The 14,868-nt window shown below is 42.8% G+C and overlaps 1 protein-coding gene across 8 annotated transcripts in view; it reads right to left on the minus strand.

Moving 5' to 3' along the window:
• REEP1 (receptor accessory protein 1) overlaps nucleotides 1-14,868 on the minus strand; it is a 219,947-nt gene that overhangs the window by 52,488 nt on the left and 152,591 nt on the right. For all 8 annotated transcript variants that reach the window (XM_075856587.1, XM_075856527.1, XM_075856553.1 and 5 more), the window contains 3 exons: nucleotides 5,751-5,827; nucleotides 2,907-3,027; nucleotides 2,675-2,788 (listed from right to left, as the gene is read on the minus strand). In XM_075856587.1, the coding sequence (XP_075712702.1) occupies nucleotides 2,675-2,788; nucleotides 2,907-3,027; nucleotides 5,751-5,827 (312 nt within the window). The remainder of the gene's footprint in view (nucleotides 1-2,674; nucleotides 2,789-2,906; nucleotides 3,028-5,750; nucleotides 5,828-14,868) is intronic.

A 14,868-nucleotide genomic window follows, 5' to 3' on the forward strand; every position in this document is an offset into this window, starting at 1 on the left:
TTATAGGAGCACTCTGCTGGGACTGTTTATAGAATCACTCTACTGGGACTGTTTATAGGAGCACTCTGCTGGGACTGTTTATAGGAGCACTCTGCTGGGACTGTTTATAGGATCACTCTGCTGGGACTGTTTATAGGATCACTCTGCTGGGACTGTTTATAGGATCACTCTGCTGGGACTTTTTATAGGATCACTCTGCTGGGACTGTTTATAGGATCACTCTGCTGGGACTGTTTATAGGATCACTCTGCTGGGACTGTTTATAGGATCACTCTGCTGGAACTGTTTATAGGATCACTCTGCTGGAACTGTTTATAGGGTCACTCTGATGGGACTGTTTATAGGGTCACTCTGATGGGACTGTTTATAGGGTCACTCTGATGGGACTGTTTATAGGGTCACTCTGATGGGACTGTTTATAGGGTCACTCTGATGGGACTGTTTATAGGGTCACTCTGATGGGACTGTTTATAGGGTCACTCTGATGGGACTGTTTATAGTGTCACTCTGCTAGGACTGTTTATAGGGTCACTCTGTTGGCACTGTTTATAGGGTCACTATGATGGGACTGTTTATAGGGTCACTGTTATGGTACTGTTTATGGAGGCACTTTAGCTGTTGTTATGGGGCATGGTCTGAAATTATGGGCAGTTTTCAACATTACCACAGCACAAAAAGCGTCCTACATCTGATTATTCAAAGTAGGCTAGTATGCAAGTTATACCTATGGGCAGCCAGTACTATATATACAGTAAACTATATACACACACACAGTTTATGTATTTATATTTATAGTGTTGAGAAGTTACCCTTATAAATAAATGGGCTTATAATAAGATTTGTCTCAGCTCCAAGGTACAAGGCGTATAGTCAGTTCACATCATCTGTAGCAGTCATAGTCAAAACATGTCATTAGAAATATAAAATACAGCTGGAATATTTTGTAGAAACCAAATCTTAAAACTCGGAGATGAGAGTTTATATCACTGTTTTGGCACCAAATTCTATTCTATGTTGCCAAGTCCCGGCCCGATTATGGATAATGTTATTCTAAGCACTGCGGGCTGGAGCTGAGCCGCTTGGATCACGTATAACCTGCAGTGTCCTGAATTTATAACAGTTATCACCTAGTTGATAAACTGCTGTAACAGGAATAGCCTTTAATTATTCTGCAACTACTTAATAAATGTTGGGTTTTAATGTCTTACCATTTTCAAGATCTCTGCTTGCTGTCAGTAGTTGGATTTTAAAAAATAAAAAAAATTTGAAGGATAAAACCCTGTTCAGAACGAATACTTCTCACAGCTGAGGGTTTGCTACACTTGTATCCAGTCATGTAATCCTCAGAGACAAGCAGTTTGAACTGAACGCCATATTTATGACGCCCCTGTGCCACTGTTTTTAACCTGTGCGACTTTGTTCGTAAACATGGGCGGGGCTTCAAGTCACAAAAATGTGTGGCTGGAAGCTCATGGGGGCATTTATAGCTGGACAACTATAGGTGAATTCGTGGTATATTCATATGCAGCAGATTTGTTGCTGAAATTTCAGTGATTGTCCCATTCATGTGAATAGAGCAGAAATCTGTGCACATCCTGCAGAAATCACGCCATCCCCTGTACCTGCCATGTTATTACACTATACATGCAATGGTGCAGTTCTTTTAAAAATGTTGTGCATATGTATGCCATCGGTTTGCATAGTTGTTTTGTGTCCATGTGAAAAAAAGAAAAAGTTCCTTTTCTCAAAAAATGCAATAGATAACACGTACATACTAAACGGATCTCTTTTTTTTTTCTATCTGTTTAAAAAATATAAGAAAAAGGTTTTCCTTAAAAACGTGGTGTAAATAATATGTAATTTTTGTCATACATTCCCTCTCACTCTACTATGTATATAACCAACCACAGAAAAAGTGGACATATATTTACTAAAAAAAGACATACTTACTGATACAAGGGCAAGTTCAATCGTCAGCTCCCACCAGGATGCAGACAAGCACAATGCTACATGGAGGAAGGTTACACAGGTGCAAAATACTGATGAGCTTTATCTGTGTGCAAATGATAAGGCTGGGTTCACACGACCTATTTTCAGGCATAAACGAGGCGTTTTACGCCTCGATTTACGCCTGAAAACACGGCTCCAATACGACGGCAAACATCTGCCCATTAATTTCAATGGGTTTGCCGATGTACTGTGCGGACGACCTGTAATTTTACGCGTCGCTGTCAGAAGACGGCGCGTAAAATAACAGCCTCGTCAAAGAAGTGCAGGACACTTCTTGGGACGTAATTTGAGCCGTTTTTCATTGACTTCAATGAAGAGCATCTCCAAATTACGTCCGTAATGGACACCTCGCAAAACGCGAGTACGAGCAATTACATCTGAAATTCAGGAGCTGTTTTTGCCAGAAAAAAGCTCCATAATTTCAGTCGTAATTGACGTTATCGTGTGCACATACCCTAATACTAAGCATCCACTCCCCTCATGAATAGTAGGATCGAGAGTGGTTGTTCATCAGTATTATGCACCTGTGAAATCTTCCTCCATATAGCATTGTGCTTGTCTGCATCCTGCTGGGAGCTGGCGATTGAGCTTGCCCTTGTATCAATAAGTATGACTTTTTTCTGTGATTTTTATTTTATGTATATAACCAAGTTGCATCAATTACCTTGGCAGCGGCTGTAACTGCAGCTGTGGCAGCAACATTGAGACCTCTCTTGCCAAAATGTACAAGGGCATCGTAACTGCGATCTTTTGCTTGAATGAGACACTCATCAATTTCCTAAAGTAAAAAAGAATACACTTATTACCAAAAAATCCATTCATTCTATCTCCTATCTCTCTCATATCTCTTTTTCGTATATATTTCTATCTAAACCAAATATCCAGTTTCACTATACCTTTTCTTTTGAGGATAGTGTGGGGTGCACAAATTTTCTATAAAGAAGGCTAGATCCTTTTGTGTAGGGAGACAACAGCCAAGCCACAAATGCAATTTTCAGCTCATAGTAAAATGGAAACCTAAGAAATAGAAAATAGCATTCATTATTATCTATAAAAATCAGTATTTAATTAAAAAACAAAAAAAACAACAAGAAGTTGTAGGTCGTATCTGTATTACTTTATCTCAGAGGTGTAGTTAGCGGGGGGGGGAGGGGCACTGAGATGGTGGGGCCCAGGGCTGGTCCCCCAGTGGTGGATCGTCCTGGTTTCTACTGTATCTGCGTCCTCAGCATGTACGGTTGAATCCAATCCTGGAGCAAGGAACTGTTGGCTCCTTGCTCCAGCATTCACTATGTAATGTCAGCTGTGCACGGCTCGACGCAGACAGGCGCGATGTAGTGACATCATCGTGCCTGTCTGCGCAGAGCCACACACTTCACAGAGCGGAGGAGTAGAGGGATTTCCTCCACTAGTCGTGGGAATGGGGATAGGTAAATATATTTTTTTTTTATTAAGCACTCTGTGGCATTATACTGTGTGGTGGCAGCTAAGGGGGCATTATACTGAGTATGGGGGGACACAATGGGTAAATATACTGTGTAGGCGCAGCTTTGGGTGCATTATACTGTGTGGGGGCAGCTATAGGGGCATTATACTATATACAGGCAGCTATGGGGCTTTATACTGTGTGGGGGCAGCAATGGGGGCATTATACAGTGAGGGAGGCACCGATGGGGGCATTATACTCTGTGGGGGTACTAATGGGTCATTATACTATGTTGGGGAAGCTATGGGGGAATTATACTGTGTGGGGCAGCTTTAGGGGCATTATATTGTGTAGCTAGACACTATAGGGGTAGTATATTGTGTGGACCACTTTAGGGGCATTATACCATGTAGGGAGGCACTATTGGGGTATTATACTGTGTGGGGCAGCTATAAGGGCATAATACTGTGTGGGGGCCATTAAGGGGTCATTATACTGTGTGGGGGGCACTAAGGGGTCAATATACTGTGTTGGGGGCACTAATGGATCATTATACTGTGTTGGTGAAGTTATCGGGGCATTATTCTGTGTGGGGGCAGCTTTAGGGGCATTATACTGTGTGGGGAGGCACCACATAGGCATTAAACTGTGTGGGGCAGCTATAAGGGCATTATACTGTGTGGGGGCCAGTGAGGGGTCATTATACTATGTGGGGGAAGGGAACTAAGGGGTTATCATACTGTGTGAGGGCAGCTATGGGAATATTATTCTGTGTGTGGGCAACTGTGGGGGAATTATACTGTGTGAGGGGGGGGGGGGGGTCGATAAGGGGTTATTATACTGTGTGGGGGCCCACTCAGATGTCCCCCCCCCCCCTGTGCTAAACCCCTAGCTACGCCCCTATCTCTGCTCTATCTGTAATATCATATTCTGGACTTGGTGCTGTACATGCCGACTCCTGTGACAACTATTCAAGGGGTTGTCGTCACTAGTATTATGTAGTGGTTTATAGTGGGAATATGTAGCCACTGAATGACAGTGTTATATTGGCGCTACATGCCATTATTATGTGGGCGCTTTATTATTTGGTTATTGTCTATTATTTGGGAACTATATGGCAGCATTATATGGGCACTGTGTGGTAGTATTATAGGTGTTGTATAATGCTATTATTTGGACTATATGTAGCTGTATTATGTGGACATTGTATTATTAGGCACTGTAAGGCGATATTATTTGTACACTACATGGCAGTATTGTGTGGGCACTGTATGGTTGTATTATGTGGGTATTATATGACGGTATTGCTTGTGCATTGTATGTGAGTAATATTTGGCATTGTATGGCAATATTGGGATATATTATTTGGCTAAAATGTACATGAATGTGAGTATTAGATTTTGAAAATATAGTTTTGGAAAATACATGATGCAGTTTTAATACAGTTTTTTAACGTGCCTTCTTATGCTAAAACTAGGCTTGGATTAAAAGAATAGGAGAATAAGATTTTCCTTTATATTTATCCTCTCTATATAATCTAATTCTGGCTTTAGCTTAAGAAAATGCATATAAAATCTGCGCCAAAAACTGCAATGTGCGAATAAGGACTTAGGTTGTGTTGACTGTGTTGACTGTTGAATCATTCCAGTAGTGACCAGAATTATGAAAGCAGCTCTGAACTATAACATAGGCTGCAAATGCAAGTATTTACAAAGTTAGGCTCTGTTCACACTGACTACGGAAGCTCCATCACATTTGACAGCAAGAATAGTGCAACAATAGTGCTATTTTTGTTGTCGAAGCTACGAAAACCCAGACTAACCCAATATAAGTTAATGGGGTGAGGCCCTATTGAGATCCGTGAACGTGAAGGATCCGGCAGTATAAACGGAAGCCACAAGTTAGACAGGATAAGACTAGACCAGGCAGAAGATGCGCCAAATTGTGGCGCACGGTTAATGATAAACTCCTGTCTAGACATTTTAGACGCTTTTCTCTTCCTTATGCCACCTCATGGCTATCATACTGTACATTAATATTTTGCACCAAATGTGGTGCATTTTACAACTAGTCTTAGCCATGCCTCCTTTTTAGACAATTTCCGAAACCGTAAGACGTAAAAAGTGTCTAAAACACATAATAAATTTGCATAATGTATACCAGTTTTGCGGCACAATTTGAGTCAGAATTCTGGAGCCTTTTGATTAGTAAATCTCCCCCATGGCGCATATCCCCGGGGGCTACATGTACCACAGGGGGAGAACCAAGGCTGCAAAAAGAAAACCTTCACCAATTTATACTGCTATGTACTTACCAGCACATAAAAATATCTGTAAACGTTTCTAATGTCATGAAAAGTGCAAATATAATCCAGTACATCATCCATTTTACCTAAACCAAAGAAAAACAAAAGCGTTATTACATTTTGTTAACTCCAAACCAGCCCCGGCGCCGACCATGGATTGGACGAAGCAACATGTGCAGCTGCTTTACCATAGTTTCAGGCACCAAGTATCGGATCAGGGGCGCAAGTTCCGTAGATAGCGTTCCTATTACATCAACGGACTGTAGAGTGCGTGCAGAGCCCCAGCCCCTTCATTCTAACAATCGGTGGGGGTCCTAACTCTCATATCTTTTCTTCTGATAAGTGAGAAGTGGACCTGAAGCTGTGCAGTTCTAAATCTTCTGGAAATCATCACATGTAAATACGGGAGATGTCCCTCACTAGCCGTCTATACTTATTTAATCTACAATCTGATGGTTTTGCCCAAAGTTGTGGTAGGTGTGGTGGAAACTAAGCTAGAAGAAGCTGGAGGCAACCTACAGTGTCCCGGGTAAGTATTAATTTAAAGGAAACCTTCGTCTTGTTAGTGAGGCCATGTTCACACGTTGCGAGTCATATCAACAGGATCATCCATATCAACAGGATCTTTAATCCACCTGTCACTTTAGTCAGCCCCTAGATGTGGTTGATGTTGACCGTCTTCTCTGGCAGAATCGTGTACCAGGGACCCCCTATATCCCGAAAGGTGAAGGGTCCAGGGGTTTAACCCCTTAATGACCGGGCATGTTTGTACCTTAATGACCAAGCCAGATTTGTCAAATCTGGTATGTCTGACTTTATCAGAGAATAACTCTGTGAAAGTTTTGAATATCCAAGTAATTCTGACATTGTTTTTTCGTCACATGTTGTACTTTATTTTAGTGGTAAAAGTAGACTGATACGATTTGCGGAAACTAATTAAAAAATAGAAAAATTGAAGAAATTTTGTAAAAATTACCATTTTCCCCTATTTTTAACTGCAATATGTCACATATGTACACACATACTGTACAATTTTTTTAATTAAATATATATTTCTATCTCTTTACTCCATTTTGGCAGCACTTTTGAAAAAATAAAATACATTTTCAGCAATTTAGAGGACTTACAAATTGAATAATAATTTTATAAATTTTGAAGTACATTTTGTTTTCCTGCACCAAGCCAGGTTTTCAGAGGCTCATAGGTCTCAGAGTGATGGAAACCCCCACAAATGACCCCATTTAGAAAACTAGACCCCTTAAGGTATTTACCTAAGGGTATAGTAAGTATTTTGACCCCACAGTTTTTTGCTAAATTTAATACATAGCAGGTGAAAAAAAAAAAATTTCACTTTTTTTCATAAAAGTATCAGTTTGAAGACCAATTTCTTTGTAAAGCGACCATGAGAATGAAGAAACACACCACAAAATCTATCACCCTGTTTCTCCTGTTTTCAAAAATACCAACATTGTGGCCCTAATGCGCTGCATGGACACACGGCAGGACCCAAAATGAAGGGAGCACCCGGAGGCTTTCAGGACTCATATTTTGCTTGAAAATGTTTTAGGCCCCACTGTACATTTGGAGAGGCTTTGAGCTGCCAGAACGATAGAAACTCCCCATAAACGACCCCATTTAGAAAACTAGACCCCATAACGTAATTATTTAGGTGTATAGTAAGTGTTTTGACCCCACAGTTCTTTGCTAAATTTAATGCATATCAGGTGAAAAAAATAATAATTTCACTTTTTTCATAAAAGTATTAGTTTGAAGACCGATTTCTTTGTAAAGCGAACATGAAAATGAAGAAACACACCCCAAAATCTATCACCCTCTTTCTCCTGTTTTCAAAAATACCCACATTGTGGCCCTAATGCGCTGCCTGGACACACGGCAGGACCCAAAAGGAAGGGAGCACCCGGAGGCTTTCAGGACTCATATTTTGCTTGAAAATGTTTTAGACCCCACTGTACATTTGGAGAGGCTTTGAGCTGCCAGAACGATAGAAACTCCCCATAAACGACCCCATTTAGAAAACTAGACCCCATAAGGTATTTATTTAGGGGTATAGTAATTATTTTGACCCCACAGTTCTTTGCTAAATTTAATGCATATCAGGTGAAAAAAATTATAATTTCACTTTTTTCATAAAAGTATTTGTTTGAAGACCGATTTCTTTGTAAAGCGACCATGAAAATGAAGAAACACACCCCAAAATCTATCACCCTCTTTCTCCTGTTTTCAAAAATACCCACATTGTGGCCCTAATGCGTTGTTTGGACACACGGCAGGGCCCCAAAGGAAGGGAACACCCGGAGGCTTTCAGGACTCATATTTTGCTTGAAAATGTTTTAGGCCCCAATGTACATTTGGAGAAGCTTTGAGCTGCCAGAATGATAGAAACTCCCCATAAACGACCCCATTTCGAAAACTAGACCCCTTAAGGTATTTATCTAGGGGTATAGTTAGCATTTTGACCACACAGGTTTTTCGCTAAATATATTGAAATTAGTCTGTAAAAATTAAAATGTACTTTTTTTCTGAAACAACATATAAATTTTTATTATTTACAAGGAATAACGAAGAAAATGCACCCCAACATTTGTAAAGCAATGTCTCCCGATTACGACAATACCCCATATGTGGTAATAAACTGCTGTTTGGACCCACAGCAGGGCTCAGAAGGGAAGGAGCGCTATTTGGACGTGAGCCGGCTCCATACATCAACCGCCGCATCATGACGGGCAATTAAGTCATAGTGCGCAAAGGGGTTAATGCGCAGCGGATGGTTCAAAGTGAAAATTGCAATTTTCCACTGATACGCCATTTTAGTGCATAATATGTTGTGCCCAGTTTGTGCCACAGAAGACAAATACCTCATAAAACGTTAAGCGGGTTCTCTCGGGTATGGCGACGCCGTATGTGTGGGCGCAAACTGCTGCTTGGGCACACTGTAGGGATCAGAAGGGACGACATTTTGCTTTTGGAGCGCAGATTTTGCTTGGTAGGTTTCTGTTTTGGGTTTCGCTGGTATTTCAGTTTATAATGTGGGGGCATATGTGAGCTGTGCGGGGTACATCGGGGTATATGTAATCTGTGCGGAGTACATCGGGGTATATGTAATCTGTGCGGAGTACATCAGGGTATATGTAATCTGTGCGGGGTACATCAGGGTATAATAAGAGGGTATAATAATGGGGTAAATAAATAATAATCCGCAGATATGTGGCCGGTGTCGCACTGATAAATGGCGCCCGATCTTATCCGCTTTTGGACACTCTGCACATTTTGCATCGCCATATTCTGAGAGCCAGAACTTTTTTATTTTTTCACCACCGGAGCCCTGTGAGGGCTTATTTGTTGCGGGACAATCTGTAGTTTTTATTGGTACCATTTTCGGGTACATGCGACTTTTTGATCACTTTTTATTTTTTATTTAGGGAGCGGTGGTGACCAAAAAAATTGCCATTCTGTCGTAGTTTTTTATTGATTTTTTTTGGGGTGTTCATCGTGCGGGAAAAATAACATTATAGTTTTATAGTTGGGTTCGTTACGAACGCGGTGATACCAAATATGTGTACTTTTTTAACGTGTTCATTTTTTTCTATAATAAAAGTCTTATTATAGGAAAAAAAGCATTTAGTGTTTATAGAACTTATAACTTTTATTTTTACACTTTTTTGAAAACATTTTTATAACTTTTTTTTTACTTTTTTAACTTGTCCCACTAGGGGACACTTAGTCTTGCAGCTTTGGTCGCTGCTAGAGTACATTACACTACACACGTAGTGTAATGTACTCTAACTGTCATTGTGACGTGACTGTCACACTGACAGGAAGCAGAGGAGGAACGGCCGGAGGCTGTTCCTCCGAGGCTTCCGTGCATGGCAACCCAGAGGTCATTATCTGACCTCCGATTGCCGTGACAAGCATCGGTAGCCCCCACGATCACTTCTTTTTATCATTGTGCACACAGGACATATTGTCAATAACATCTAACAGATAATTTGTGAATAATCCCATAAGAAAAAGACCCTAGCCCCAAAGTCTGCTCCAAATGGGGTTGTTTTCTGCTGGACTTTTGGGGCTTTGATGTATTAGGGGGCCATTATTACTGTGTCAGAGCCTTGGCCCACCAGAGAATCCTCTAGTACTCTGCTGGGTCAGGCCGCCCGTGCAAACATCAGATATATACGTATATTGTTGGATTTGGCTATACAGCAGTATTTCTAAACCATACAGTATCATTTAGACAGGTCTTGGATCTTGCCCCCGGATCGCTCGTGTATAATGAGCATAGCTGGCAGTGTATATAATAGTAACAGGGAGACTATTAGAACTTAAGTAAAAACAGACGCTCCAATTGTTACGGAACATTTACTTGATTTTTTTTTCCTAAAGCAAATGTTCTCCTCTTTACTTGGGTTTTTAAATGAATGTTTCCATCTTAAATGTGGTTTTCTGATTCGCTATGTGGGTCATATGCTGACTGTGCTGCAATTTCAGACAAGTTTAATTAACAGTTTCTATTCCAAAAGCAGTCACAAGATTCTCCATAATTCACTGCAGCAATGTTATTTTCTTCTATAGTAGATAAGCTACTCGGAGATGTAATGTTGTAATTATCAGTAACTCACATACATCTGTGCTTTATCTCTCCGTACACACATATAATACACAAGCCTATCCTGGTGAGACAGGATGACACCATCTTATCTTAGTATATATCCAATAGTATACTGATCACAGGAAGGGGAATTCTACATAGAACTTATGGGCTTAATGACAAATAGGGATAAAAGCATTGTTATTTCATGGGGAATACAAGTTACCAAAATAGACATGTCAGGAGAGCTGACAGATCCTCTATACTACACCACACAGGAGATCTGACAGCTCCTCTATACTACACCACACAGGAGAACTGAGAGATCCTCTATACTACACCACACAGGAGAGCTGACCTATCCTCTATACTACACCACACAGGAGATCCGACAGCTCATCTATACTACACCACACAGGAGAACTGACAGCTCCTCTATACTACACCACAAAGGAGAACTGACAGCTCCTCTATACTACATCACACAGGAGAGCTGACAACTCCTCTATACTACACCACACAGGAGAGCTGACAGCTCCTCTATACTACACCACACAGGAGAGCTGACAGCTCCTCTATACTACACCACACAGGAGAGCCGACAGCTCCTCTATACTACACCACACAGGAGAGCTGACAGCTCCTCTATACTACACCACACAGGAGAGCTGACAGCTCCTCTAAACTACACCACACAGGAGAGCAGATAGATCCTCTATACTACACCACACAGGAGAACCGACAGCTCATCTATACTACACCACACAGGAGAACTGACAGCTCCTCTATACTACACCACAAAGGAGAACTGACAGCTCCTCTAAACTACACCACACAGGAGAGCGGATAGATCCTCTATACTACACCACACAGGAGAGCTGACAGCTCCTCTATACTACACCACACAGGAGAGCTGACAGCTCCTCTATACTACACCACACAGGAGAGCTAACAGCTCCTCTATACTACACCACGCAGGAGAACTGACAGATCCTCTATACTACACCACACATGACCTGCCTAGGTAGAGTCGTGTGTTAACCTTAAACCATACTATCCCCCACCCCCATTTAGTAACGACACATGACACCGAGGTTGGATGTGAAATGGCCACAGCAGCCGTTTATTAATTTCACAGTTTTATAAAAACAATTTAAATCCGAAACATTCGGATAACTAGTTAGGAATCCACCAGAGAATTCCTCCTAATAATTCACATGACCCAACATGGGTCAGAATCATAAATAACAATTAAACGTTAACATTAACCCGAGCAGAGGAAGTCCTTGAAGCCCCTTCAGATGTTCCTTTCAAGAACACACCGAATTAGCCATCTGCAAACCACTAATTACCTCCAGCCGTAAACCAGCTCGGAAGCACCGTTCACCTCTGCAGATGGCTCCAACCACTAGAAGTCCACTTCAAGGGGATAACACCCGTTGAAGCCCTCAAGTGATATACCGACCACTAGAAGTCCACTTCAAAGGGATAACACCCGATGAAGCCTTCAAGTGACATACCTTCTACCAGAAGACCACTTCAAAGGGATAACACCCGATGAAGTCTTCAACCATGTACCTTTTTTGGGGGACGCATACCCCCGATGCGACCCCCCCACCATTTTGTACTGACTGGCCTCAAGGACTCCCCCCGCCAGCTGCCATGACAACAGAACCTACTCCGGAAAAAAGAAAAACATGTTAAATAAACACACAAAATAAAACACAACGCTCATATACGGACGTACAGAAGACCTAAGGAGTAACAAAACAAGGGTGGGAGGGTGGGAGCTTTGCTTCTTGTGTATTACTCCTCCCGCTGCTTCCGGCTCAATGCCGAGAAACAGCGGGAAGCGCAGTAACGGCCCCCCCGTCCCCCCTAGCTCCTCCCCGTCCCTCCTTCAGCTCCTTCACCTTTCCCTCACCTCTTAACATTAACCCTTTCCCTACCAGGACGGTCATGTCGGCTTCCCTCAAGCCTGCAGCTGCGTCCAGCCTCTTCTGGAGAGCTGACCTATCCTCTATACTACACCACACAGGAGAGCTGACAGATCCTCTATACTACACCACGCAGGAGAGCTGATAGCTCCTCTATACTACACCACACAGGAGAGCCGACAGCTCCTCTATACTACACCACACAGGAGAGCTGACAGCTCCTCTATACTACACCACACAGGAGAGCTGACAGCTCCTCTAAACTACACCACACAGGAGAGCAGATAGATCCTCTATACTACACCACACAGGAGAACCGACAGCTCATCTATACTACACCACACAGGAGAACTGACAGCTCCTCTATACTACACCACAAAGGAGAACTGACAGCTCCTCTAAACTACACCACACAGGAGAGCGGATAGATCCTCTATACTACACCACACAGGAGAGCTGACAGCTCCTCTATACTACACCACACAGGAGAGCTGACAGCTCCTCTATACTACACCACACAGGAGAGCTAACAGCTCCTCTATACTACACCACGCAGGAGAACTGACAGATCCTCTATACTACACCACACAGGAGAGCTGACCTATCCTCTATACTACACCACACAGGAGAGCTGACCTATCCTCTATACTACACCACACCGGAGAGCTGACATATCATCTGTATAACACCCCACAGGAGAACTGACAGCTCCTCTATACTACACCACACAGGAGAGCTGACAGATACTCTATACTACACCATGCAGAGAGCTGACAGATCCTCTATACTACACCACACAGGAGAGCTGACAGCTCCTCTATACTACACACAGGAGAGCTGACATCCTCTATACTACACCACACAGGAGAGCTGACAGATCCTCTATACTACACCACACAGGAGAGCTGACAGTTCCTCTATACTACACCACACAGGAGAGCTGACATATCATCTGTATAACACCCCACAGGAGAACTGACAGCTCCTCTATACTACACCACACAGGAGAGCTGACAGATACTCTATACTACACCATGCAGAGAGCTGACAGATCCTCTATACTACACCACACAGGAGAGCTGACAGCTCCTCTATACTACACACAGGAGAGCTGACATCCTCTATACTACACCACACAGGAGAGCTGACAGATCCTCTATACTACACCACATAGGAGAACTCACAGATCCTCTATACTACACCACACAGGAGAACTGACAGATCCTCTATACTACACCACACAGGAGAGCTGACTGTTCCTCTATACTACACCACACAGGGGAACTGACAGATCCTCTATACTCCACTCCACAGGAGAGCTGACAGCTCCTCTATACTACACCACACAGGAGAACTGACAGCTCCTCTATACTATACCACACAGGAGAACTGACAGATCCTCTATACTACACCACACAGGAGAGCTGACAGCTCCTCTATACTACACCACACAGGAGAGCTGACAGATCCTCTATACTACACCACACAGGAGAGCTGACATCCTCTATACTACACCACACGGGAAAACCGACAGCTCCTCTATACTACACCACACGGGAGAGCTGACAGCTCCTCTATATTACACCACACAGGAGAGCTGACAGATCCTCTATACTATACCACACAGGAGAACTGACAGATCCTCTATACTATACCACACAGGAGAACTGACAGATCCTCTATACTACACCACACAGGAGAACTGACAGATCCTCTATACTACACCACACCGGAGAGCTGACAGCTCCTCTATACTACAACACACAGGAGAGCTGACAGATCCTCTATACTACACCACATAGGAGAGCTGACAGATCCTCTATACTACACCACACTGTAGAGCTGACAGCTCCTCTATACTACACCACACAGGAGAGCTGACAGCTCCTCTATACTACACCACACAGGAGAGCTGACAGCTCCTCTATACTACACCACACAGGAGAGCTGACAGATCCTCTATACTACACAGGAGAGCTGATAGCTCCTTTATACTACACCACACAGGAGAACTGACAGCTCCTCTATACTACACCACAAAGGAGAACTGACAGCTCCTCTATACTACACCACACCACACAGGAGAGCTGACAGCTCCTCTATACTATACCACACCACACCGGAGAGCTGACAGATCCTCTATACTACACCACACAGGAGAGCTGACAGCTCCTCTATACTACACCACACAGAAGAGCTGACAGATCCTCTATACTACACAGGAGAGCGGATAGCTCCTCTATACTACACCACACAGGAGAACTGACAGCTCCTCTATACTACACCACACAAGAGAGCTGACATATTCTCTGTACTGTATCATAATATAATAAACTTTATTAATGGCAAACACATATTTGGGTCCTATCCTGGTCGACTACGCTATTGCTTCCGGCAAAACGAGTGTGCACAACAGAGACAAACGGAAACCGTGGGCACCGGATCCGTCACCATTGAAATCAATGGTTATGGAAACGGAAACCACTGGTTTCCATTCGTATCAGTTTGTGTCTGTTTAGGGTCTCGTTCTCACTGAAAGCTCTGACGTAACGTCAGAACGGGACCCCAACGCAGATGTGAACAG

This window comes from Rhinoderma darwinii, chromosome 1, assembly GCF_050947455.1.
Source record: "Rhinoderma darwinii isolate aRhiDar2 chromosome 1, aRhiDar2.hap1, whole genome shotgun sequence".
In the NCBI taxonomy this organism is placed as follows: Eukaryota; Metazoa; Chordata; class Amphibia; order Anura; family Rhinodermatidae; genus Rhinoderma; species Rhinoderma darwinii.